The 26,703-nt window shown below is 42.2% G+C and overlaps 1 protein-coding gene across 3 annotated transcripts in view; it reads right to left on the reverse strand.

Annotated features, from left to right (window-relative positions):
- SLC28A3 (solute carrier family 28 member 3) overlaps positions 1-26,703 on the reverse strand; it is a 64,937-nt gene that overhangs the window by 34,898 nt on the left and 3,336 nt on the right. For 2 of the 3 annotated variants that reach the window (XM_001106570.5, XM_077966282.1), the window contains exon 2: positions 3,199-3,297. In XM_001106570.5, coding sequence (XP_001106570.3) covers positions 3,199-3,297 — 99 coding nt within the window. Of the gene's footprint in view, positions 1-245; positions 422-3,198; positions 3,298-26,703 lie in introns of all 3 variants that reach the window. The other variant, XM_077966283.1, reaches the window with a different exon arrangement.

A 26,703-nucleotide genomic window follows, 5' to 3' on the forward strand; every position in this document is an offset into this window, starting at 1 on the left:
CTGCGAATATGAACACTAGCTTGGCACCTTCAAGAGCCGATAAACCTCCCCTTGGGAACGAGGATCCTTTTATCAGTTGGGCGAACAAGGACTGTTTCCCTTAGTCAGCTAGCCCTTGCTCTAATTAATTGAGTGTAGGATATCTCTGGTCCATTTTTTTCAGGGACCCAATCTTTCTAGGTACAGTTTGAGCTCTCAAATATCCATGACCCATCCTATTTCCAGGATGGCAGAGGATTTCCTACCTGTCTTCAGTCTCCAAGAATGTCTCAAATAATAAGCCTGGCTCTTGTAACCAATGGTACAGAAGCTGGTGGGGGAGGAAATAGATGGAGGTGGAGCAGTTTGAGTGTGCTCTAAGAAGTATAATGTCAAATCTCAGCACTTGTCTTCTGTCATATCCAATGTGGCCTTTGATTCTCTTTAACAGAAATCATAGAAATAAATCATTAGTGTGTGTCTGAGCTGAAAGGATTCTCAAAAATCCTGTAATTCCACGAGGCCAAACTCCATTTCTCTCCTGATTCAGATTACCTTTGGGCTGGACCCCAGGAACTAGGAAGGTGTGAGGATAATTGTAAGAGAGACCAGCTGAGTCCAAGCTGCAGCTTCTTTGGAGGGGCTGGGGTTGAGTCTTATTCATTTATTTCTGTCTAATTCCCAGCTTAGCCAATAGTCAATGTTTGGTAAATATTTGATTGAAATGATCATCATTATTATTGTCTTGTGGTGAAAGTACCCCAAATTACCTCCTATCTATGGTATGTCTAGCATTACTACTGTTGTCCTTTATTTTTCTGTCTTTACTCATATTTTAAAATCAACAACTACAAATCTCCCTTGGCTCCCACAATCATGGGACAACTGCCCCCTCTTTCCTTGCACAGTCAGGCCACTGGAGAGAGTGGCGTTTACTCTTTGGAGGTCACTTCCTCACCCCCTGCCCACTTCTCCACCCACTGTGATTGTGCTTCTGCTGAATGTGTCCTGCCAATGTCACCCAAGGCCCATTGCTATCAAATCCAGTAGCTACTCCTCAGCCTTCACATCCCCGTTTATAACTGTAAAATATCTAAATTTTTGTTTTTATGAAAAAATATTTTAAAAATATTTTTAAAAGAGCAGTTTCAAGTTCATAGCAACATGGAGCTGAAAGTATACAGATTTTTCATGTATTGTCTACCCACCCTCATCTTCCCTACTATCAAATGAACCTGGAGAAGTACGTTTGTTACAACTGAGGAGCCTCCATGGACACATCATCATCACCCAAAGTCTGCAGTGAGACTCCCTTGGTCTTGTACATTCTATGGATTTGGACACATGTATGATGACATGTATCCACCATTGCAGTATCAGGCATACTAGTTTCACGGCCCTAAAAATCTTCTTATAGCCGGGGGCGGTGGCTCATGCCTGTAATCCCAACACTTTGGGAGCCCGAGGCGGGTGGATCATGAGGTCAGGAGATCAAGACCATCCTGGCCAACATGGTAAAACTCTGTCTCTACTGAAAATACCAAAAAAATTAGCCGGGCGTGGTAGCGGGTGCCTGTATCCCAGCTACGCTGGAGGCTGAGGCAGGAGAATTGCCTGAACCTGGGAGGTGGAGACTACAGTGAGCCGAGATTGTGCCACTGTACTCCAGCCTGGGTGAAAGAGTGAGACTCCGTCTCAAAAAACAAAAAAAGCCCACACTTCTTATTTGTCCCCACCTCCCCCGATGCCTTGAAAGCGCTATTTACTGTCTCCATAGTTTTGCATTTTCCAGAATGTTGTACGGTTGAGATCGCACAATATGTAGCCAGTTTAGATTGGTTTCTTTCACCCAGTAATGTACATTTAAGGTTACTTCGTGTCTTTCCATGGCTTGATAGTTCATTTCTTTTTAGTGCTGAAAAACGCTGCATGTCTGGATGTACCACGTTTATTTATTCATTCACCTACTGAAGGACATTTAGGTTGCTTCCAAGTGTTGGCAATTACAAATAAAGCTGCTCTCAACATCCATGTGTGGGTTTTTATGCGGACATAAGTATTGTTTTATTTTTTTGTTTGCTGAAGAATACTTAGTGGAGTGAACATTTTTTTTACAATCAATTAAGCAAAATAGACAGTTACCAAACACTGTACTATGCATGGTGTGATTCCAATACAGATGACATATGCATGTGGGCGTATGTTTGCATTAAAAAAGGCTGTGTTCCAAAATGTTAGGCACTGACTTTTTTTCTTGAATTATGAGCCTTTTTTGGTCTTCCAGATTTTGCTACAATAAGTTTTCCAAATTGTCTGCTTTTTAAAAAGTGATTATTTTACCACGAGAAAACTCCTCACAAAATGACACACTAGTGGGCACCCTGAGTTCCTTTTTTTTTTTTTTTTGAGAGTCTCCCTCTGTCGCCCAGGCTGGAGTGCAGTGGTGTGATCTTGGCTCACTGCAACCTCCACCTACCTGATTCAAGCGATTCTCCTGCCTCAGGCTCCCAAGTAGCTGGGATTACAGGCACACGCCGCCATGCCCAGCTAATTTTTGTATTTTTAGTAGATATGAGGTTTCACCATGCTGGCCAGGCTGGTCTCGAACTCCTGACCTCAAGTGATCCACCCTCCTCAGCCTCCCAAAGTGCTGGGATTATAGGCATGAGCCACTGTGCCCGGCCCTGAATTACTTTTTAAGGGATGACCTATGTGGGTAATCTGTTCACCTTTTTTGCAATAGGAAGCCATCTTTAAATAAACTCCTGTCCAGAATTCCATATGTAAGTGAAATTAAGCAAGAGTCCCTCGGACTGGTATAAAGCTACTAAGGAATGCTAGGGGCCGATGGACACAGATTTAGAACCATAGAGACCGTTCCTCTTATTTCTGTCGTTTACCTTAAAGCTCAGGTGCTTTTGTCTAAGCCAATGCCTTTTTCCTTGAAATGGAGCTTGGAACTCCTAATAGTGAAGCGTCAGTGAAAACCTGCATACGCTTCCCATCAGGGAACTCTGAGGACAGGTGGATAGAAACAAAATCTGTTTGTTTGGGCATGTGTGTTTTCTTTACGACTGTGCCCCACACACTTTAATTACCACTTAATCTGTTCCTCTGCGTGCCAGCGGGGCGCCATGCTTTCTGTGCCCACTGTTCTCAGGTGCCTGTTGCGCAGCGGTTGCCATGGCACCAGAGTTACGCACCACAGTCTTGCCGTACCTGTTTGGTGTCTGTGTGCTCCCTGCTTTGCACAGCTCTGCTCCTTACTGAGTTCTTGTTTCCTGATGTGTTCTCGTTCTCAAGAAAGTTTTCTTCATTCTAAGAAAAAAGTACAGATTGAAAAAATAAAAAGTTACAGCCAAAAAACAGATGTTCTTTCATGAATAATACCTAGAAGAATTTGGAGGATGAGAAAAGCAAAGAATAGGTGTTCAGGTGAAGCATCTGATTCAACGAACAGCTGATAAATCCTGGGCTTGTAAAGAAACAGATGATGGGCTGGGCACAGTGGTTTGTGCTTGTAATCCCAGCACCATGGGAGGCTGAAGTGGGAGGGGAGACCAGCCTGGGCAAAATCTCAGTAAAAATATAAAAATTAGCTGGGCATGGTGTTGTGCACCTGTAATGCCAGCTACTTGGGAGGCTGAGGTGGGAGAATCGCTTGAGCCCCGGAGGTAGAGGTTGCAGTGAGCGGAGATTATGCCACTGCATTCCAGCTTGGGCGACAGAGCAAGACTCCACTTGAAAAAAAAAAAAGAAAGAAAGTAAAGAAACAGATGACTTTTGCTTTGTTTTGTTCTGATACAAAGGTGGTCCGGTGGAAGAGAGGAATGAGGACAATTGCCCTTATGTAGGCCAGATAACTTTCCAATAGGCAGAGCTGGGACTGGGGGCAGGTTTCCACTCTCCTTTCTATCACATCACACTGATTTTCACCTTATAAAATGAAATAAAATGTGGTAAACCATAGGCTGGATAACCTTATTCTTAGACGTTTGATTTATGAAATGCTGAAACGGGTTTTATTTGGTTTAAAGCAATCTCTGGGAGTAATGATCACAAGAAAAATGCCCTTTTTGGTGTGTGTGAGGCTGTCTTGATTTTACTTTAAGGAACTGAATGAGATTTGCTCTCGTAGGGCTGTCGGGACCCCTCAGCTGCTGTTTCCGGAAGTGACAGACACCGGACCTGTCTCCTGTCTCTTTTATCTTTTTGGGGTATCTAATATTTCTCCCATCTCATTTCAACTTGCCCTTTTCCAGAGTGAGGTAATGGATAAACGGTGTCAGGAAATGCCTTCTGTTAGCCCAGGTGCTATGACTGCGTCTTCAAAGACCAGGTGCATGACTTTGATTTTAACTTATATCTCTGACAGGCCCCAGGAATCCAGCAAATATTGCAATTCCGAGTTGTATTGCATTTTCCACTTACAGAAACACAAGAATGAGTAAACATGAAAAAAAGACAAAACCTTACAGCACAAGATTCATGCATCAAAGTATTGTGCCATACTTCCTCTTTTGTTACAGTTGCTTATATTCTACAGTTCTTTGCATAGAGCAGACACTAACAATTTTTTGAATTAATGACCTACAGTGATTTTAATGTTGCATTAGCACAGGAGTGTAGTACCCCTGGGTTCTTGGTATAAAAATACGGCATGGGCTGAGCATCGTGGCTCACGCCTGTAATCCCAGAACTTTGGGAGGCCAAGGCGGGCAGATCACGAGGTCAGTAGATTGAGACCATCCTGGCTAACATGGTGAAACCCCATCTCTACTAAAAATACAAAAATTAGCTGGGCGTGGTGGCATGTGCTTGTAATCCCAACTACTTGGGAAGCTGAGGCAGGCGAATTGCTTGAACCCGGGAGGTAGAGATTGCAGTGAGCTGAGATCGCACCACTCTGCACTCCAGCCTGGGCGACAGAGCGAGACTCAGTCTCAAAACAAACAAACAAAAAAGCATGAAAGGAAAAAATATACATAGTATGGGAAGATGACAGAATGTTGCTAATTGCTGAAGTTGGCTGACAGTTACCTAGAGAATCATTTTATTATTCTCCTACTTTGGTGGATGCTAAAATTTTCCTTAATAATAAGTTAAAAAAAAAAAAACCAAGCATAAGTTGGTGGAGTAACAGGACACAGGTCACTGAGGGGCTAGTCCTTAGGGTCCCTACTGAGCAGGTCACACTCTCTCAAGCCTCAACTCCCTTATTCATACAACACAGTTTGGATTTGGAGTTCTTGTGGATCCTTCCGGAATCCTGACATTTTCCGAGATTCAGCTTCTTGACGTTGATTCCTCCTGCCCCCTGGTGGCAGGATCTGAAAATTACTGGTGGAATACAGGGATGGATCCTTTGTTTTTAAAGTTAATGAAAGTGGAAGGTGTGTGTGTGTTGAGGGATAGAGTGGGCACTTCTTTAAGTGGCAACAAGGGCACCTGTGGTTTTGTTTTTCACTGTGTAATAGTCTTATTTTTGCTGCCAGCAGAGTATACGCCTTGGCCTTTTAGTATTTTCTGGAAGAACAATGCCCCCACTTGAGGATTCCCAACAGAATTAATGGGGTTATTGTGGATATTGACTGGTACCTGGAAAATGACCATTAAGACAACTGTCTTTCTACTTCTTTTCAAATTAGAGTCATGGGGCAGTGATATGGGGCCCCAGATAATGTCTTAGCCCATTGTTTCTTTCTATTTATTTAGCAACTCACATTACTAAATACCTTTGCACACTTAACACCCTACAACCATGACTGCATTCTCATGGTAAAATCTATCCCTCTGTTCAATGTGTAAGAAAGGTGAGGGAATTGTGTTGTGAGTATGTCTAGGCCGTTTACAGCTTATCACGTTTAATTTCTCCAGTTAACTTCAGTTGTTAGGTGTGCTAAACGATGAGGGTCCTGATTGAGCCCCCTTTGAAGGGACAGCCTAGTAACCAGGAGTCCATTGTGCCTGGGGTTTGTTTCCCACCATCTCTTTGATCTTGCACTTTCTATGTGGCTATTACAGGGAGCCACAGATGGACAGAGGCATTTTCATTGTCTTCCTTTCATTCACTTTCTAAACCTATGATAACTTCTAGAACACTGGAGATTTCTAAAATTACTCCCCTTTCTATTTGTGGCATCCCTTTTCAAAGAATGTTAGTTGACACATAGTCACCTAGGCAAAAGGCTACATTTCCAAGCTTCCCTTGCAACTAGGTTCTGACAGTGAAATGAAAGTAGAAAGGGTGCCCTGTGGGGGACAGCTCAGGGAATGTTCTGCCAGGGATGGCTGGCAGGTGCACTTGGTCCTTTTTGTGCTTTCCTCTGTCTTGCTGCCCAGTGTAAGGCTGATTCCAACTGAACCATGGATACAAGGGCCACATCCTCATGATGTCAAGGTGCTGAGTTGGGAGGAACGTGGGTCCCTGGAAGCCTTGAGCAGGAGGCTCACCGCAGCTCTGTACCACCCACCTCATCTTTAGTGGGATGAAACTAACTTTTCCCTTGTTACTTTTGGTTTCTGCTTTTATTTTGCACCAAATGATACAGTATTTAGCAGATAGGAGACCCTGTGTAAAACTCTTATCTGGGCCTGGTGGCTCACACCTGTAATCCCAGCACTTTGGGATGCCGAGGCAGGCGGATCATGAGGTCAGGAGTTCAAGACCGGCCTGGCCAATATGGTGACACCTCATCTCTACTAAAAATACAAGAATTAGCCAGGCGTGGTGGTGCACGCCTGTAGTCCCAGCTACTTGGGAGGCTGAGGCAGAAGAATCGTTTGAACTGGGGAGGCAGAGGTTACAGTGAGCCAAGATCTTGCCACTGCACTCCAGCCTGGGTGACAGAGTGAGACTCCGTCTCAGAACAACAACAACAAAAACTCCAAGAAGCCTGTGAGGTGGGTACCATGATCCACATTTTCACAGACGAGGAAACTGAGGCAAAGATAAGTAAATCACTTGACTTGGGTTGTATAGCCAGAAATGGCTGGGGTAGGATCTCAACCCAGACTGTCCCTCCCCAGATCATCTTGTGCCTATAGACGGGTGATTCTTTGGGCCTGGCGAAGATCACAAGACATAGTAGTCTGCCTAGGAATTAAATTCCTTTTGGAAATTAGGATTGGAAAGCCTGATTTGACCTCCAAATATTAAAAGGCAAAGGTAGAAATTATAGAAATGTTGAATTAGAGAAGCTTGTGGCCACTTTTAGCTACACCTAGGCTCTGTGGTCATTTCTCAAGCCACAGTAGTGGCCCTCCTGCCCTGTACGCTGGTTTTAAGTGGAAGATATCCTTTGAGTAACATGGGTGGGGACTCCTGCCTCTGTGGACACATCTTGTCATCATGGCTGGTTTCACGTTCTTCAGCCTCTCCCCTGCACTGTGTGTAATCACACAGCCTGGCTTCCATTTCTCAGTTCTTGTGGCAGGGGATTTTCTGCTGCAGAGGCACCACCATTGTGCTGGGAGAGCCTTTCTTCACTACAGAATTTGCTCTGGCCTGGTTGCTCTGACTGCATGAGTGGTCTTGCGCTCACTCAGTGGTCTTTCTTCTTGTGGGAATGGAGGTAGGACCTACCTAACAAAGTTGGGTGGCTCCGTCTAGTGGCACACATAGTAAGTACTCGTTGCCTATTAAGTTAATTTCATGGTTTAGTTTGCTTCTCGCTTGTTCTGGGGCGTTTACAGTCATGTTGTCCTCTGTATTTGAACTTAGACTTATCAAAATCAACATCTGTTTGGTGAATCTGATCTCTCAAAATTGTTTGGGGTCATCCCCCACCTCAACTCTTTTTTTACTCTTACCGTCTACCAATGTCAAATGTTTTAAGTCCCTTTCTCTAAATGTTATTCTTTGACTGCATGGATTTTGCCTAGGAATGACTGCATTTTCAAAGATTGTATTTTAGAAGTCTTTGATCTTTATCTATTGGTCTTGACTCACTTGGTTCATGTAACTTTCTGGCTCAAGTCTTGGGTGTGCATAATCCTTAGTGTGAGTTAATGGGCACTAGCTAGACCATTCCCCAGAGATGTTCTTGTTTCACCTGCCTGCCTGTGTGGGTTTAGAGGCCAGGTAAGGAGCAGCAGTACCTGTGGCAAGAGACACACGTGGGCAGCCTGGGGCTCACTGTTACCTCTTAATGCTGAGGGATCTTTGGATTGGGTGCAAGAAGTCAAGTCTCTGTATGTTGCTGTGAGTGGCTGTAACACTAGCAACGTCTATGGCTTCAGAACACTGTTAACATTCTCCCCCTGGGAACTTTGTGAGCCAGGAGGCAGAGGAAACCCCTATGTATGGGAATGTCAGGGAAAGGGGAGAGAGAGCGCCGTACCCGAAGGAGAAAACTTACCGGAAGATGTATAATAAGAGTTTTAAGAAAGTTTAAACATGCGAGTACTCATAGAATATGGTTTCCAGGCTGGGTGCAGTGACTCACCCCTGTAATCCCAGCACTTTGGGAGGCTGAGGAGGGTGGATCACCTGAGGTCAGGAGTTCGAGACCAGCCTGACCAATATGATGAAACCCTGTCTCTACTAAAAATACAAAAACTAGCCGGGCATGGTGGCAGGCACCTATAATCCCACTTACTCAGGAGGCTGAGACAGGAGAATCTCTTGAACCCGGGAGGCGGAGGTTGCAGTGAGCTGAGATTGTGCCATTGCACTCCAGCCTGGGCAACAAAAGTGAAACTCCATTTCAGGAAAAAAAAAAAAAAAAAAGAAGAAGAGGAAGAAAAAAGAATATGGTTTCCATGAGCTTTCTTGAAGCAATTGCTAGAGGAAGAAGCCATACAAATGATAAATGGAGAAATTATGACAAAAAGAGGGTTAGTACATTTTGAATCTATTTCATAATAAAATCTAAGACGATTCCGGGGATTATGATTCTGGAACAAATTATAAACATTATATCCTCTGCCAATGTAGAAAAAATCATTAGAAGGCTACTTGAAGGGGAAGGATAAGAAAAGGTAGGAGGTAGGATAAGCAGGCCAATTTCCTACTTCAGGTCACGCTGGACCCTCTTCCCTACTGCGACAGTTTATTACTCACTGAAATCCGTCTTCACCACTTTAACGAGTGTTCAGCTTTATTTATCTATGACATTAACCATATCAAGAATAAGACCAAAAGGCCTGAGTTAAATTGTTCCAAATGCATTGATGTATATTTTTATTTCTTCCTTAAATACAGTGTCTCCAGAGCTGGGGGCTAGTGAAAAGTCATCATGAACTGGGCATGGGTGGCTCACACCTGTAATCCCAGCACTTTGGGGGCTGAGGCAGGCAGATCACTTGGACTCAGGAGTTTGAGACCAGCTTGGGCAACATGGTGAAGCCTTGTCACTCTATTTTTTAAAATAAAAATATAAAAATTATTTTGTAAAAGGTCACAAATGCAGAATTGTCCACTCCAAGACACCATTACCCTTGCGGCTGCTGGGTGATCTTTCGCTCTTATTGTTGCTTTGATATTTGTGTTGACTGTTTGTTTGTTAATGTGTGACTATTTCAAACTGGCTCTAGTTTCCCGTTACTGTTCCTTACTGACTTAGGCTGATTTGTTTGAGCAGAGAAAGACACTGCCATAAGAACTTCCTATGCATTTGGCAGGGAGACCAGAGAAGTCTAAAGTCACCCGTGGAGAAGCTGGTCCTGAGAGCAATGTGACCACGCCTTCACTCACGACTCTGCCAGCCACGGTGCTGTGCTTCCCATGCATGATATGACTTAATCCCTGACCCCCTTGAACGCTAATATTTGTACCTTTATTAGTTTTTTATTACCCTGCAGCCAATAATTCATAGATAAGTATCCTTTCTCCATCTTCTAGCTGTACTTTTTACTTATGTTTACTCTTGAACTCATTCCAGCCTGGCTTGCACTTTTTTGAGACAGTCTTGCTCTGTTGCCCAGGCTGGAGTGCAGTGGCATGATCTTGGCTCACTGCAACCTCAACCTCCTGGGTCAAGCGATTCTCATGCCTCAGTCTCCTGAGTAGCTGGGACTACAGGCACACGCCACCACACCCTGCTCATTTTTTATTTTTTATTTTTAGTAGATACAGGATTCTGCCATGTTGGTCAGGCTGGTCTCGAACCCCTGGCCTCAAATAATCCACCTGCCTTGGCCTCCCAAAGTGCTGGGATTATAGGCATGAGCCACCATGCCTGGTCTGGCCTGCACATTTACTACTCCATGGAAATAGCCCTTGCCAAAGACAATGATTTCCACATCCCTAAATTCAGTTTTCATCATGCACCATAGATAACTTCCTCTTTAAAATGATCTGTCCCTGACTTTCATGATATCACACTTTACTAGTTTTCTCCTTCCACTTAAACTGTTCCTCCTCCCTTTCCTGTGCTGTATCAGCCTTTTATACTTAACTCTGAATGTTACATGTGCTTCCCTGGGGCTCTGTACGACAAATATTTATTGTGCACTTACTATGGGACAGACACTGCTTTGGGTGTGGGGGATTGCATACTGGTCCCTATTCTCAGGGAGTTTCGAAGAAAAGCTGTCGGCTGGGCGTGGTGGCTCACACCTGTAATCCTAGCACTTTAGGAGGCTAAGGAGGGTGGAACACTTGAGGTCAGGAGTTTGAGACCAGCCTGGCCAACATGGCGAAACCCCGTCTTTACTCGAAATACAAAAATTAGCCAGGCGTGCTGGCTCACGCCTGTAATCCCAGCGACTAGGGAGGCTGAGGAAGGAGAATCGCTTGAACCCAGGAGGCAGAGGTTGCAGTGAGCTGATATCATGCCACTGCACTTCAGCCTGGGCGACAAGAGCAAGACTCCACCTCAAAAGAAAAAAAAAAAGAAAGAAAGGAAGAAAGAAAGAAAAGCTTTCAACCATGAGTTACACAATTGATTACTTAATTATAGTTGTGATAAAAGACTACTAAAAAGTTGAAGATGCTACTTCTAGGAATTAATTGGAACAAAGTCCACTGTGTTTGAAGTTCTAAAGATGTGACCTGTTAAGTCACGGTGAACTGGAAATCTTCTCACCAGCACAACACCTTCCAGTAGATGAGAAAGAAGATGAACAAGGATATAATCTCGTTGAATCTATCAGTTGAAACCAAGATTGATCTTACTCTCATTTGCTTCTTTGATTTTTTTTTAATAGGCAAACTCCTAGTCTGTCTGAAGGGATCAACATTCAGACTGCAAGGTGATTATAGATTGTTTTTTGTTTATAAAAATGCTTTCACCAGGGGCACACTAGACCAACAGTGGGAAGTCTTTTTCCTTTAGGGTTCCTGATCCTCAAAATTTGTGAGATTAAGAAACATTATATACTTCTGGGCGTGGTGGCTCACGCCTATAATCCCAGCACTTTGGGAGGCCGAGTCACGAGTTCAGGAGTTCGAGACCAGCCTGGCAAACATGGTGAAACCCCATTTCTACTAAAAACACAAAAATTAACCGGGTGTGGTGGCGAGGGCCTGTAATCACAGCTACTCAGGAGGCTGAGGCAGGAGAATCGCTTGAACCCAAGAGGTGGAAGTTGCAGTGAGTTGAGATTGCGCCACTGCACCCCAGCCTAGGAGACAGTGCGAGACTCTGTCTGAACAACAGCAACGACAACAACAAAAAGAAAAATTATATACTACATATTATTTACAGCACAGAAAAAGATACGAAGAGGATAACAACACCTGTCTGTGAAGCAATTTGGTTAGAGTGGTCATGAAATGATTGACTTCTAAATTCAAGAGCAGGAAATATGGCTTCAGCTCTTTATTAAATTCTATTGTTAGAATAAGATAGAATAAGAAGAAAAAGAGAGGGAGAGATAAAGGTAGTGTCAAGAGACATCGGACTTCATTAATGATACCATCATCTTGGAATATCTTGAATAGTCCCTAAGCTAATTCAAAGACATGTTTTGCTTCTGCTATCATTGGTTTATGCAGCACGTATCACAACTTGGGATCTTCCTTCATGTTCAATGAAATCGAACTCAAGTCTACATTTGGAAAAAAGTTACTTTTTGGTGATTTCTAAAATCACCTTGACCATTAAGCTCTTCTTTCCAAAGAGTGCTAAGTAAATAAATGTAAATTACTCAAATCAGAAACACAGAGAATGAGGCCCAGCGCAGTGGCTGATTGATGTCTGTAATCCCAGCAATTTGGGAGGCTGAGGTGGGAGGATCATTTGAGGTCAGGAGTTCCAGACCAGCCTGGCCACCATGGAGAAACCCTGTTTTTATTAAAAATACAAAAATTAGCCCAGTGTGGTGGTGCATGCTTGTAATCCCAGCTACTTGGGAGACATGAGAATTGCTTGAGCCCAGGAGGGGGACATTGCAGTGAGCCAAGATTGTCCACTGCACTCCAGCCTGGGCAACAGAGCAAGACTCTGTCTCAAGAAAAAAAAAAAAAAAAAGGAAAAAAAAAACCGAATGAATTCACAGTATATAAAACATTTAAGAAATGCATTTGACTAAATAGGAAACAGATCAGAATGACTCAAGATGCTAGAAAAATAACTTTAGAAAGTCCTTTGATGAGACACGACAAGGAGAGCCAAGCTCTCCTGGGCTGGCAGGGACCTAAGGAATTTGAGGGTTTTTTTGTTTGTTTTTGTTTTTGAATTTATTTATTTATTTATTTTTTATTTTACTGACATGATGACAACTCAGAGCGGCATGTTGGCAACTTCCACAGGCCTCACATAAATGAATTGCAGTATTTGCTATAGGAAAAGGCAGATTTTACATCTAGGTTTCAAGATATGGTTTGGCCTGTACCAGCATCCGCAACTAAATGGTTGATTAATAGCTGATATTTGAACATTTGCTAGGCACCAGTATATTACCTTAATTTCCCAGCAATTATATGATGTGGAGTATTAGTATACCTATTTTTAGATGAGCAAACAGGTATAGAGAAATAGATGAGTTGCCTAAATGGTGGGCCTGGAAAATCCAGGCAGACTGACTGAAGCCTCTTCACCTGAAGAACCTATGTTTTGTGATTTTTATGATTCAGTACATGAATTTTTTTTTTTTTTTTTTTTTTTTTTTGAGTACAGTGGCCTGATCTCAGCTTACCACAACCTCCAACTCCTGGGTTCAAGCAATTCTCCTGCCTCAGCCTCCCTAGTAGCTGGGACTACAGGCATGTGCCACTGTGTCCAGCTAATTTTTGTATTTTTAGTAGCGATGGGGTTTCATCATGTTGGCCAGGCTTGTCTCAAACTCCTTGTGATCCCCCCACTTCGGCCTCCCAAAGTGCTGGGATTACGGTTGTGAGCCACTGTGCCCAGCCCCAGTGCTTGATTTTTAACATCCCTCATCTATCACCCTCCCTTGACCTTCCCCACTGACATCCCCCGCCCCTCCAAATCTGGCTTTTTTTAGAAGCTCATCACTTTCCTCCCTCTCCCATGTCCTCCTTAATGACAGGCTATTGATCTCTCGCCAAGGTCTAGGCCATGTAGAGTACAGTCAGTACTAGAAGCATTACAAGCTACCTCTCCTACCCACTCCTGTGCTTTCTCAATCCTTCCTCCCTTACTTCTTTCTTCCTCTTCTTTGACCTAAAGGACCTCATGCCTTGCAGGGGAACAAGGAAGTGATGATATGGGCCAACAGGAAGCCTAACATTTGCTGGCTCCTAAACATGTCACTGTGAGAACCTTTGTCTCTCTATCCCCTCCTTGCTGGAGCCAGCACATCATGTAAATAGACCTGTGCTTGCCACTTGTTTTATCTGTATGGGTCAGATCCTTGATTAAGCAATTTTTCTTTCAAACCTCCCTGGCTGCACAAATCAGGCCAGTACTCTCTAACCAACTTCCTTCTTGCAGATGTTTCTCAACTAATGGAGTCTGGTAGATGTGAAAATCAGGTTCAGTACATTAAATTAGAAAAATAAAAAAGCTTTTTGCTGGGTGCGGTGACTCATACCTGTAATCCCAGCATTTTGGGAGGCCAAGGTGGGTGGATTGCTTGCGCTTAGGAGTTCAAGACCAGCCTGGGTAACGCGGTGAGACCCTGTGTCTACTAAAAATACAAAAATTAGCCAGACATGGTGGCATGCACCTGTAGTCCCAGCTACTCAGGAGGCTGAGGTGGGAGGATTGCTTGAGCTCCAGAGGCGGAGGTTGCAGTGAGCTGAGATCACACCACTGCACTCCACCTCCAGCCTAGGTGACACAGTGAGACCCTGTCTTCAAACAAACAAACAAACAAACAAACAAACAAACAGCAGTCTTAAAAGCTAGTGAAACTGTAAAGTGATGCGATTGAAAGGCAGGGATACTGACAGGACCCATCACTAGTGACTACTAGGACCCATCACTCAGTGACTGTGCAGCTTCATAGGTTGTGCTGTTCAGAACCTTTGGTATTCTGTCAGAGTTGAGCAGGTCAGGAGAGTAAGGCAACTGGATCATTAAATAAGCAGATTTGCCTGTCTTGGCCCCTTTTGGACTATAGCTGACCTCTCCCATGGTGTAAAGCAACCTTGCCTCACATTAATGGCTTGCTTTAGGGCCATGTTTTATGGAGGAATGTTTACCATCACTTTACTTACAACCCCTTGTGAGGTTGCTGGCTAGTTTATTCTGGAATGTTCCTGAGTCCACATAATTTACAAATTTAGTTTTAAGCTTATCATTGGTTTTGGATTTGAGGGACCAAGATTTTGCAATCAATGAGGATCCCTGAGGTAAATCAGGAGAACTGGTGTCTATTCCTTTTTGCCTTTCTTTACTACTCTTTCTATCTCCCAGCTCATGCCTCTCCTACCTTTTATTTTATTTTATTTTAAATGGAGTCCTAACTTGGAATCCTACTTTCCCATTCTGGGCCTTGATTTCTCCACATAATGTAACATGAAAAAAAAATAGTGTTTGACATGGTAGCTTGGGGAATTATATCTTTAGTGCCCCACCTAGTATTTTCCTTCCATCTAGCACAGAGCAGTTGCTCAATATACTTTGTTGAATGAATGAATGAAATAATAAAAGCGTACAAAATAAATGTTCATTTGGAATATTTGGAAAATGGAGTGACTCCCTGACCGTCAAAGTAGGTGAGGTCACCTTTTGCCATGAATGGGACTTTTCACAGACTGTGCTGTGCTGGTTTGCCATTGTTTAATTAATTTTAACCAAACTAGCTTTCTGTTTCCAGCTCCTAGCGTAATGCCTGGCACAAGGTCAGAGCTCAGTAAATTTTTTGTTGAATCAATAATTGCCGTAATTTATGTCAAAGAGTTTTGGCTTTCAGAGAAAATGTAAACAAAAACAAAATTTTGAAGCAGGATATTAGAAGGAAGATTGAGAAGTCTTCAGGTGCATTTCCTGGCTTCCTGACTCACCTATTCCTGGTAATCATCCCCTTCATTACTGAAAACTGACCGGTGACTCCTTAGGCAGGTGACTCAGCATTTTGCTAAGAAATCGCTATCTCCGGCTGGGCGCAGTTAAATACCTAGTCCTTGTGTGGGGTAGAAGTAGCAGCTATTCAAAGATCCAGAATCGTGGCTTTAAGTGGAAATTGTGTTGTGCTTTTGTCTGCCTATATCTGCAATCAAGTTCCAAACTTCTGTGGAATAATACAGATTTGGAGTTCATGCTTAATCATTTCTATTCTATGTAAAATTCCAGATACCCTCACCTTTGAACTTTTTTTTTCCTAATTTGACAAATAAGAGCTCAGGAAGTATCCTGGCCCAGCTTCTCCATTCAACATCAACAGTGTCTGAATGAGATGGTTCGGCAGGGATCACCACCATCGTTTTAAAGTAATTAACTAGAGTGGAGGTTTTATCATCAGTAATAAAAAGTAAAACTGGAGACTATTGGTACCAAGGTTATCAAAAGAAAAATACAAAAACAAAACCCAGAGCTTGGGAACTAGTCTTAGTTCTATCCTAACTGAAGCAAGAGCATTTTTCTGAAACCTCCCTGCAGCCTACTCTCTGAAGGCTGGGGATATGCTTGCAGGACACATTGTCTTGTGAGCCAATTAAAGCCTGTGTCTTCATGGCTGAATCAGGGATTTTCCAATCATTCCTGACATGACATCCTTGTGGCAATCCGTCTAGGCCTACAGATGGATTAAAAAAAACCAAACCAAACAAAAAACAAGTCTTACTCTCTAGTCAATCAAAACATAACACCTCAGGCTGGGTGTGGTGGCTCACACCGGTAATCCCAGCCCTTTGGGAGGCCAGTGTGGGCAGATCACTTGAGGTCAGGAGTTTGAGACCAGCCTGGCCAACATGGTGAAACCCCATCTCTACTAAAAATACCAAAAATTTTAGCCGGGCATGGTGGTGCATGCCTGTAATCCCAGCTACTCAGGAGGCTGAGGCAGGAGAATCACTTGAACCCAGGAGGCGGAGGTTGCAGTGAGCCGAGATAGATCGCGCCACTGCACTCCAGCCTGGGTGACAGAGCAAGACTCTGTCTCAAAAAACAAAAACAAAACCCCCCTAAAAACATATCACCTCAAAAGAACTCTCTTAAAATCAAGAGGGCAAAAATAAAATAAGATAAAATAAAATTAGGAGGGCATCTCTCTTGGGACACTTATGGTAGAAATAATACAGTCCAATCTCTTTCTCCTTTCCTTTTTCTGTGACCATTAGGTGCCTCAAGTTTTTCCCCAGTTTTGGTAAAAGGCAGTAGAGATGGCTGTAATCTTGAAAACCTCAGTCCTTGTTCTACTCCTGACTGATTATCCAATGCATTCTAGTCTAGAAATGTGGCTGGTACCATTCACCACACTGACAAAACTCTCAAAATTACTTTTTCAGAACTCTGAAAAAAAAAAAAAAAAAAAAAAAAAAAAGACTTGCAGCACTCCAGAGAATGCTTTTCAAATAAAATGACTCAGAATCTCAGAACATCGTGCTTTGTGGTGTCTTAAATTATCCTAGTTCTGTTTCCCTCTCCACAGACTCATGATAGCCTCAACAACCCTGAAATCATGAAAACTAGCAGTATAGCCATTTTGAAGGGGGTAAAACGAGATTGGAGTTACCCAAAGTCCAACTCTCAGATAACTGCCATTATCTGATCTATTTTGAAGTTCCTTAGAAAATCCTCTGTGTCTTGGCTGGGTGCGGTGGCTCATGCCTGTAATCCCAGCACTTTGGGAGGCTGAGGCAGGTGAATCACCTGCGGTCAGGAGTTTGAGACCAGCCTGACCAATATGGTGAAACTCCATCTTTACAAAAAATACAAAAATTAGGCGGGTGTGGTGGCAGGCACCTGTAATCCCAGCTTCTCGGGAGGTTGAAACAGGAGAATTGTTTAAACCTGGGAGGTGGAGGTTGCAGTGAATCAAGATCATGCTACTGCACTTTAGCCTGGGTGACAGAGCGAGACTCTGTCTAAAAATGAAAAACAAAAAACAAAAAAACAAAAATTAGCCAGGCACGGTGACATGTGCCTGTAGTCCCAGGTAATCAGGAGGCTGAGGTGAGAGGATTGCTTGAGCTCCAGAGGTTGAGGGTTCAGTGAGCCACGCACGACTGCCCTACTGCACTCCAGCCTGGGTGACAGAACGAGACCCTATGTCCAACAAACAAACAAACAAACCAAAATAAAACAAAACCCCTTGATCCAAATATATGCTGTCTAAAGGAGACATACTTTGCATTCAAAGACCTAAATAAGTTGAAAGAAAAGGATGGGGAAGATACAGCATGCGAATAGTACCCAAAGAGAGCTTGAGTGGCAATAATATCAGCTGAAATAGGTTTTAAGACAACAATTGTTATTAGAGACAAAAGACATTTTAAAATGGCAAAAGGGTCAATTTATCAAAGAGCTATTTTAACATATATGTACATAATAAAAGAGCTCTAAAACACATGAAGCAAAAACTGACAGAATTCATGGGAGAAGTAGACAATTAATCAATAGCTGGCTATTTCATTACTCCATCTTCAGTAATGAATAGAACTAGAGAGATGGTCAGTAAGAAAACAGAAGAATTGAACAGTGGTATATAAACCAACTAGACCTTATAGACATATACAGAACACTCCACCAACAGAAGTAGAATACACATTCTTCTCAAGGGCACATAGAACATTCTCCAGGCTAGATCACATGTTAGGCCCAAACAAATCTTAATAAATTTAAAAATATTGAAAGATAATGTATCTTCCCCAACCATAATTTGGGGGAAACTTAGAAATTATGTGGAAATTAAGCACACTCCTAAATAACCAATGGATTAAAGAAGAAATCATAAGGGAAGTTAGAAAATAGTTTGATAAGAGTTAAAATGCAGCCTGGGTGACAGAGTGAGAGTCTGTCTTATAAAAAAAAATTAATACAAATAAAGCTCAGGGTGAGACTCTGTCTCATGAAAAATAGAAGAAGAAAGAAAAATAAAGCTGAGCACAGTGATGCATGCCTGTAGTCCCAGCTACTTGGAAGGGTGGGGTGGGTGAATTGCTTGCACCCAGGAGTTTGAGGCCAGCCTAAGCAACATAGCGTGATCCTCATCACAAATAAATAAATAAATAAGAAAAATGAAAATATACCAAAATTTATAAATATGGCTAAAGCAGTGCCTACAGGGAATTTTATAATTGTAATTGTTTATGTTATCAAGAAGTAAGATCTCAAATCAATAACCCAATCTGTTACTGTAACAAACTAGAAAAAGAACAAATGAAACCCAAAGTTAGCAGAAGGAAAGAAATAATGAAGATTATAGTGGAGACAAATGAAATAAAGACTAGAAAAACAAAAGAGAGAATCAATGAAACCAAAAGTTGGTTCTTAACTTACTTAAAAAGGGGAAAAAAGAAAGCTTAAAAAACTAATAACAAGTGAAGAGATTGAATTACTAACCATAAACTTCCCAACGAGGAAACATCCAGGAAAAAAGAAACCAAGAAAAAAAAAAAGAGAGAGAGAAGACAAATAACTAAAATCATGAATGCAAGAGGAGATGTTACTACTGATATTACAGAAATAAATGTCAAGTTGTTGCTTTAATTTTTTGGCATAAATCTGGTGGTCAGGTCCTTAAAGAGGAAGGATAACCAGATTTGTGTGTGTGTATGAACTCCAAAACCAAAAACATACAGCTTATGTGAGTGATCCAATAGAATAATCACCAGCGATAAGTAGTTACTGAGTACTTGAAATGGGACTAATATGACTAAGGACCTGAATTTAATTTTAACCAATTTAAATTTAAATTTAAAACTGAACATTAGATCCATGTATTGAAAAACACTTAAGCATGTTTGGAACAACTTGTTTATGAATCTACTTTTTACAACTATACATTTTATGAAATCTAAAAACAGATGAAGTATTTCTGATACAAATGTAGCATTAGAGTTGACATGTACTATATGTTTAAAATATACACTGGATGTTCATAGACTTGGTATGAAACAAATTTAAATTATTTCATTAATTTCAATATATGAGGTTCCATAAAATATAGTTAAAATATAGTGAAGAGTTATATCTACTTTATTTTGGATTTTTAATGGGCTTGCAGAAAAGTTTTAAATTGCTTATCTGGCTTGTGCTGTATATTAGATAGTTCTGCTTTAGCCCTCAGCAAAAATGTATCTTTACATTATTTATTATTTCCTGTTTTCTTTCCAATGCCTCAACCACTGATGAGTAAGTGGCTCCTCAGTTTTAAGGGGAACCTCTTCAGGAATGTTTGAATGAGGAAAAAATAAATCGTTATACCCTCTCTCTGAGATGCCATGGAAGTGATTTGGTTTATAATCCCCTACACTGTTTTCCCCTAAAAGTAAGTCGAGGTGTGATCATGCAAATTTGAAGAAAGAGTAGAGAATATGCTTTTTTTTTTTTTTAACCTCCTTCCCCAAAGCAAATTATTGTCATGTGTTTGTGTGTGTGTGTGTGTGTGTGTGTGTGTGTGTGTGTTTTAATTGAATCTAGGAAGCTCCAGCCAAGCACCTCTTGAGCAATGTGAAAAAGTACTCGATGTGATTCATGTTGACCTCCCAGGCTAGTGGGTTAAGGAGAAACAATATTCTTCCTCCCTACATAACATAGTTACTTCCCACCTCAGAACGTTTCTATTCAAAGTACCTGCTTGACAAGAAGTCTCCGCCCATACTCCAGCAGGTTTGGGTCCCTAATGGGACTTGCACTTACATGATCTCCCAAACTATGACCTCCATTTAACAAACTCTCCAAACCTGCTTGACTGGCTTTCTCATGGAGTAACTCAGCCTTTCCTGTGTGTTCGTGCAGAGTGAGGCCCATTTCCCCAGCCTAGTCCTCTCCCAGGACTTTCAGGACTTTGGTAAGTGGGTTCCACCCAACTGATTTCAGAGCAATCCTGGGCTCTGTGCCTCTGAGAGCACCTGTGGCAAGGCTGGTTGCTTATTTCACAGGGAGGAGGAAACTTGAGTTGGGATTCCAAGAGATGCCCTTTAATAAATGTGTTAAAACAAATTCCTGCATTTTCCTCTTAGAAATTCTCAACTGTATTTGACCTCTCTTGCTGTTAACTTCCATCTCTTTGGATTCCTCCCCATCTCCTCTGAGTTTGGAAACATCTTTCAGTTGCCCTGTTCCAAAAAGCCTCTCCCAAATATGGACACGTGGCAAAATATTTGTGGAATGGGGAAAATACATTTTTTTTAAAGCAATGTTGATCACTGAGTGGTGTTAAAAGTAAATAAAAAAAATAGTAATGCCGTCTGGGCGCGGTGGTTTACCCCTGTAATCCCAGCACTTTGGGAGGCCGAGGCGGGTGGATCACGAGGTCAGGTCAGGAGATCGAGACCATCCTGACTAACACGGTGAAACCGCGTCTCTACTTAAAAAAAAAAAAAAAAAAAAAAAAAAATTAGCCGGACTTGGTGGCGGGCGCCTATAGTACCAGCTACTCGGGAGGCTGACGCAGGAGAATGGCGTGATCCCGGGAGGCGGAGCTTGCAGTGAGCCGAGATCGCGCCACCGCACTCCAGCCTGGGTGACAGAGCGAGACCCCGTCTCAAAATAAATAAATAAATAAATAATAATAATAATAATAACAATAATGCCAAAATAAGTGGATGTTCATGTGGAAAGCAAACTTGACTCCTACCTTACACTATACCTTAAACTCAATTTCAAGGGGAATAGAGATCCTTAATGTGAATGAAAGAGTAAGCTTTTAGAAAATATCTTCAGGATTTTAGAGCATAATACGCTGTTTTTCTCAACAATGAGCAATATATACATTGTCATAATGATGTGGTGACTGCTTAGCCCCTAAATCTGGTAACTACTTTGGGACAATATGGGAGGAAAAGTGAAGACACTGATGGTGTAAGAGATAAATCCTCATCTGTCATATCAAGAAGTCACTATATAATGTATAAAACAATCAAGAAATGACTAAGTAGTTATGTGAGGAAAAAAATAGAAGACATTGCTAAAAGAGTTAAAAGTCATTGCTCTGGAGGATTAGGAGGGATGGCGCAGGGGACTGTTAGGATGCATTATAAACTGAATAGGCTTTTAAAAATGTCATGTATTAATATATGCGTTCACTTGAAAAACTAAAAAATAATAATTTGGAAAAACCCATGAAGGTAACTACCAGAAGGAAAAACTAAGAGAATGAAAAGTGCTTGCCTCTGGAAAGAACAACTGGCAGGACTGTTGTTTTCATTGTAAGACTTTTGGAGCCATTTAATTGTACTTAACCATTTTTATCTATTTCTTTAATAAAAGCAATTTCATCGTAATAAAGAGTTACACTTGTTCGAAAAAAGACTTCATGATTTTGCAGGTTGGAAAAGAGATTTTAGACAAGATGCAGGAAAGAGAAGCAATGTTTCCTAAACGGGACCATATATAATTAACTTTTGTCCTAATGTTTCCTAAATGGGACCAATATAATTAACTTTTGTTCCTCAAAATATTTCATTAGAGTAAAAGATGGCTTCACAGTGGTAGAAGATATTTACAAATCATAACTGACAAAGGGCTTGTCAATTGAGGAAAATGACAAGACAAGTCTCAATCATTTTAGCAGATTTATTTGCCAAAGTTAAGGAACTGCCTGGGAGACAGGTCTATGCCTTTCTCCAAAGATGATTTTGAGGGCTCCAAATTTAAAGGAGAAAGGGAGGGATATTGAGAAGCACACAGTTTTCACGTAAACAAAGAGGGCAAAGGAAAAATGTGGAGCATCTGCATTTTATGTAAATAATACAGACGAAATGGGGTAGGGGAGCAATCAGATATGCATTTGTATCTGGGGTGACTGCACCTGTAAAGATAAGTTATCAATTTACATTGCCATGGTGAAGTTTTAACAACTCACCAGGAATTTCCTTGTGGGCAAAACATGGGGAAGTGTGTAGCTTTTCATCTTGTAGCCATCTTATTTCGGAACCAAAAGGGGGAAACAGGTTTGTGTGACCCAGTTCCCAGCTTGACTTTTCCCTTTGGTTAAATGAGTTTGGCGTCCCAAAATTTAATTTCCTTTCATAGGCTTGTAACCAGAATATCTAAGGAACTCTTTCAAATAAAAATGGAAAAAAAATCCAGTAGAGAAGGGCAAGAAAGTTGAGCAGGTATTTAAAAAGTTGGCATCTAACAACCAATAAAAGGAAAATTTTAACTAAACTCAATGACATACTGCTACACACCCACCGGAATGGTTGACATTAAAAGGCCAGCTGAATAATGATGAGAAATGGGAATACTCACTCTGCTGATGGACATGTAAATTGGTAAAATCACTTAGGAAACCAATTTGACACTATCAGTAAAGTTGAAAGCATATGTTTATTCCAGTGGCCTAGCGATTCTGCTCCTAAGTACAACCCCAGAGTAAATTTGTTACAGATACTCCCCCTGGCATGGATAACAGTGTCCCTAGCTGCAATGTTTTTAGAAGCTCCAAAATCCCCAAACTTAATAACACAAATGTCCACTAGCAGCAAAATGTATCAGTTGTGGAATATTTACATGACAGAATCCTATGCATTAATGAAATGGGATGAGCTGCAGTTACACGCAACACCATGTGAATCTCAGATTGCTGATGGCCAGGCATGGTGGCTCACGCCTGTAATCCCAACACTTTGGGGGCCAAGGTGGGTGGATCATGTGAGGTCAGGAGTTTGAGACCATCCTGGCCAGCAGGGTGAAGCCCCGTCTCTACTAAAACTACAAGCAGAGCCTGGTGGCTCATGCCTGTATTCCCAGCTACTCAGGAGGCTGAGGCAGGAGAATTGCTTGAACTGGGGAGGCAGAGGTTGCAGTGAGACAAGATTGCGCCACTCCAGCCTGGGCAACAGAGCGAGACTCCGTCTCCAAAAAAAAAAACAACAAAAAAAAGTTTCAATATGAGCAAAGAATACATTTTGTGTGTTTCTATTACATAAAGTTCAAAACCAGGCAAAAGTACTGCTTGGGGATTCATAATTAGAAGTTAAGGTGTAAAGAAAAGCAAGGAAGTAATTGCCCCACATTTGGGTCAGTGGTCACCCCCGGTTGGGTTTACCCCAGGGAAGGGAGGCAGCAGTGATGAAATGTGTAGGGCTGGACCCTGAGGGATGGCAATATCCTGTTTCTTGACTTGAGTGACAGTTCGTCTTACAAGTTGTATATTTGTTTTTCTGTATGTTGTATTTCACAGTGAATTTTTTTTTCTTTTTACATAAAAACACCTCCCCGTAACTGCCTTCGCCTGCCCTGCCCTAGGTACTCCCCTTCCCCGCCCCTCCCTAGCACCACCACTGCACCAGAAGAGCGTTCACTCTGCTCCCATTTTTCCTAGCCTAACTCTCACTCACAACACAAACTTCTCCTCCTTCCCCAACTCTAGCGTCACCAGTAACCTCGTAGCTGGCAAGTCAAGTGAACCCATGACCTCATTCTATAGACTCCTCTGTCCTGTCGGGGTCTTTTCTGTTGACTTGTGGTTCTACTTTTCCTTGACTTCTCCAGATCACCCCTCTCCTGGTTCTGCTGCTCTTTCTCTCCCTGCAGCTCCCTGCTTCATTCTCTGACATCTCTAACTTCCCCACTCCATAAGCGCTGCTGTTTCCCAGGCTTCCCTCACAGTGGTCTTATCCATGCTCATATTGCTCATATCTATGCTAACAGCTCCCAAATGTGTGTCCTCTTCTGAGCTCCGGTTGAAGGTTGAACGTATGCCACAAGCTTCCTACTTCATCTCCTTCTTCATGAAGATGCTTGGAGTCAACTTAATTTCAACCAACAGGCCCCAAAGAGAACTCACTCTCCTTTTTGCTCTAACTTTATTCCAAGATTTTCTACCTAAATAAAGCCTTGTGCAGGCTGGACGAGGTGGCTCACACCTGTAATCCCAGCACTTTGGGAAGTCCAGGAAGAGGTGGGAAGATCTCTTGAGGTCAGCCTGGGCAACATAGCCAAACCCTGTCTCTACAAATATAAAAAAATAAAAAAACTTAGCCAGTTGTGGTGGCGTGTGCCTGTAGCCCCAGCTACTCAGGAGGCTGAGGTCGAAGGACCGCCTGAACTCAGGAGTTGGAGGCTGCAATAAACTATAATTGTGCCACTGCACTTCAGCGTGGGTGACAGAGTGAAGCCTGTCTCTATTTAAAACAATAGCAATAAATAAATAAGGGGAATCACTTCCAAGTTGACATCCCAAGCTGGAAGCATTGACTCCACACTATCCTTAAACTACTCAGCATCAAAAGCTACTATTATTATGTTCATACTATGTGCCAGGCACTGTTTTCACAAGTATGTATATACATATGTGTGTGTGTGTGTATATATATAATGTCCATCATACATACATAATATTAGCTTATTTAATTATTTCAACAATCCCAAGATAGGTACCATTATTATGCTATTTTACAGAGGAGAAAACAGAAATCGTCAGAGCCAGAGCAGCATTTACAGCCTCATCTTTACTCCTGAATTTCATTGTGGAGGGGCCACCTCATCAGTATTACTACCTCCACCCCAGTGTCTGCATCCACTGCCTTTAACCTTGTTTTGGATTATGACAGTAACTTCCCAACAGATGTCCCAGCTACACACAAATCTCTCTCCATTTGCAAGCACTTTCAATGTGACCACTAAAGTAATATTAAAAAAAAAAAAAAAAAATCAGCCTGGCGTGTTGGTTCACACCTGTAATCCCCAGCACTTTGGAAGCCTGAAGCAGGCAGATCGCTTGAGCTCAGGAGTTTGAAACCAGCCTGGGCAACATGGTGAAACCTCATTTCTACAAAAAAATACAAAAATTAGATCAGGCACCGTGGCTCACACCTGTAATTCCAGCACTTTGGGAGGCTGAGGCGGGTGGATCATTTGAGGTCAGGAGTTTGAGACCAGCCTGACCAACATTGTGAAACCCTGTTTCTACTAAAAATACAAAATATTAGCCAGGTGTGGTGGCACATGCCTGTAGTCTCAGCTACTCAGGAGGCTGAGACAGTAGAACTGCTTGAACTCAGGAGGTGGAGGTTGCAGTGAGCCAAGATCGTGCCACTGCACTCCAGCCTGGGCAACAGGGTGAGACTTCATCTCTAAAACACAAAACAAAACAAAACAAAAGCTAGCCAAGTGTTGTGGTGCATGTCTGTAGTCCTAGCTATTCAGGAGGCTGAGGTGGGAGGATTGCTTTAGCCTGGGAGGTCGAGGCTGCAGTGAGCTGAGATCATACCACAGCACTCCAGCATGGGTGACAGAGTGAGACCCTGTCTCAAAAAAAGTCACAATTTGACTGTGTAAATTCTGAGCGATTCCTTCTAAAATGCCTTAGCACACACAGAGGCCACTTGACCTGATGCCAGCCTGCCCTCTTTCCCTATACCGTGTTCCCTTCCTCCATCCCAGGCTCATGTGCTCTTCTCCTTTAGGGCTCTGAATCTGTGTACAGATAGTTCTCTCTGCTTGCGGTGCTCTGCCCACCCTGACTCCTACTGTGACCTGATCATCCTCAAATCCTCCCTCCTTTGGTGATGCTGTCACAGACTCCTCAGTTAACCCAGCTCCAACTACATATTATTTACAATGCACTTGGTGCTGGCTGGGTGTTGTGGCTCATGACTTTAATCCCAGCACTTTGGAAGTCCAAGGCAGGAGGATTGCTTGAGGCCAGGGTTTGAGACCAGCCCTGGTAAAACAAAATATAAAAAATAATAAATATAAGAATACAATGCACTTGGTGCAAACCTCCACCATTTTCCTTAACATCAATTATATTGTAATTGTATGTTTATTTCTGCCTGTCCTTCTCCTTGAGGGCAAGAAGAGCATATTATTCTTTCTTAAGTTGGTATCCCTTCTTAGAGGCGGCCATATCTAGGGGGCAGTTGATGATTCTGCTGAATAAATACATGCCTCCAAAAATTCTTGTTGAAAAGCAAGCATTGGAAGAAATAACCCAGTCACTGTTTTTAGGTGTGGGAGTCGTTGGTATGATACTCTGTTGTGTTTGAGATGCCCTGCTTAGAACCTTGAGGCCTGGGGATGCTAGCCTGTGTGTGTGTGTATGTGTGTGTGTGCATGTGTGGGTGTGTGCACACACGTGTATGTATTTTGTCCTTTCAGGCAGTTATTTTTCCTGGACTGATGGGAACATCTTGCACAAAATCAAGAGCCAGTTTGTTGACTGTTTTAAGGTTTAAAAAATATTTTAAAATAAAATAAGAAATCCTTAGATATTCTACATACACACAATACTTCAAATGCCAATCCGAATTTCTTT

This window comes from Macaca mulatta, chromosome 15 (genome assembly GCF_049350105.2).
Source record: "Macaca mulatta isolate MMU2019108-1 chromosome 15, T2T-MMU8v2.0, whole genome shotgun sequence".
Lineage (NCBI taxonomy): Eukaryota > Metazoa > Chordata > Mammalia > Primates > Cercopithecidae > Macaca > Macaca mulatta.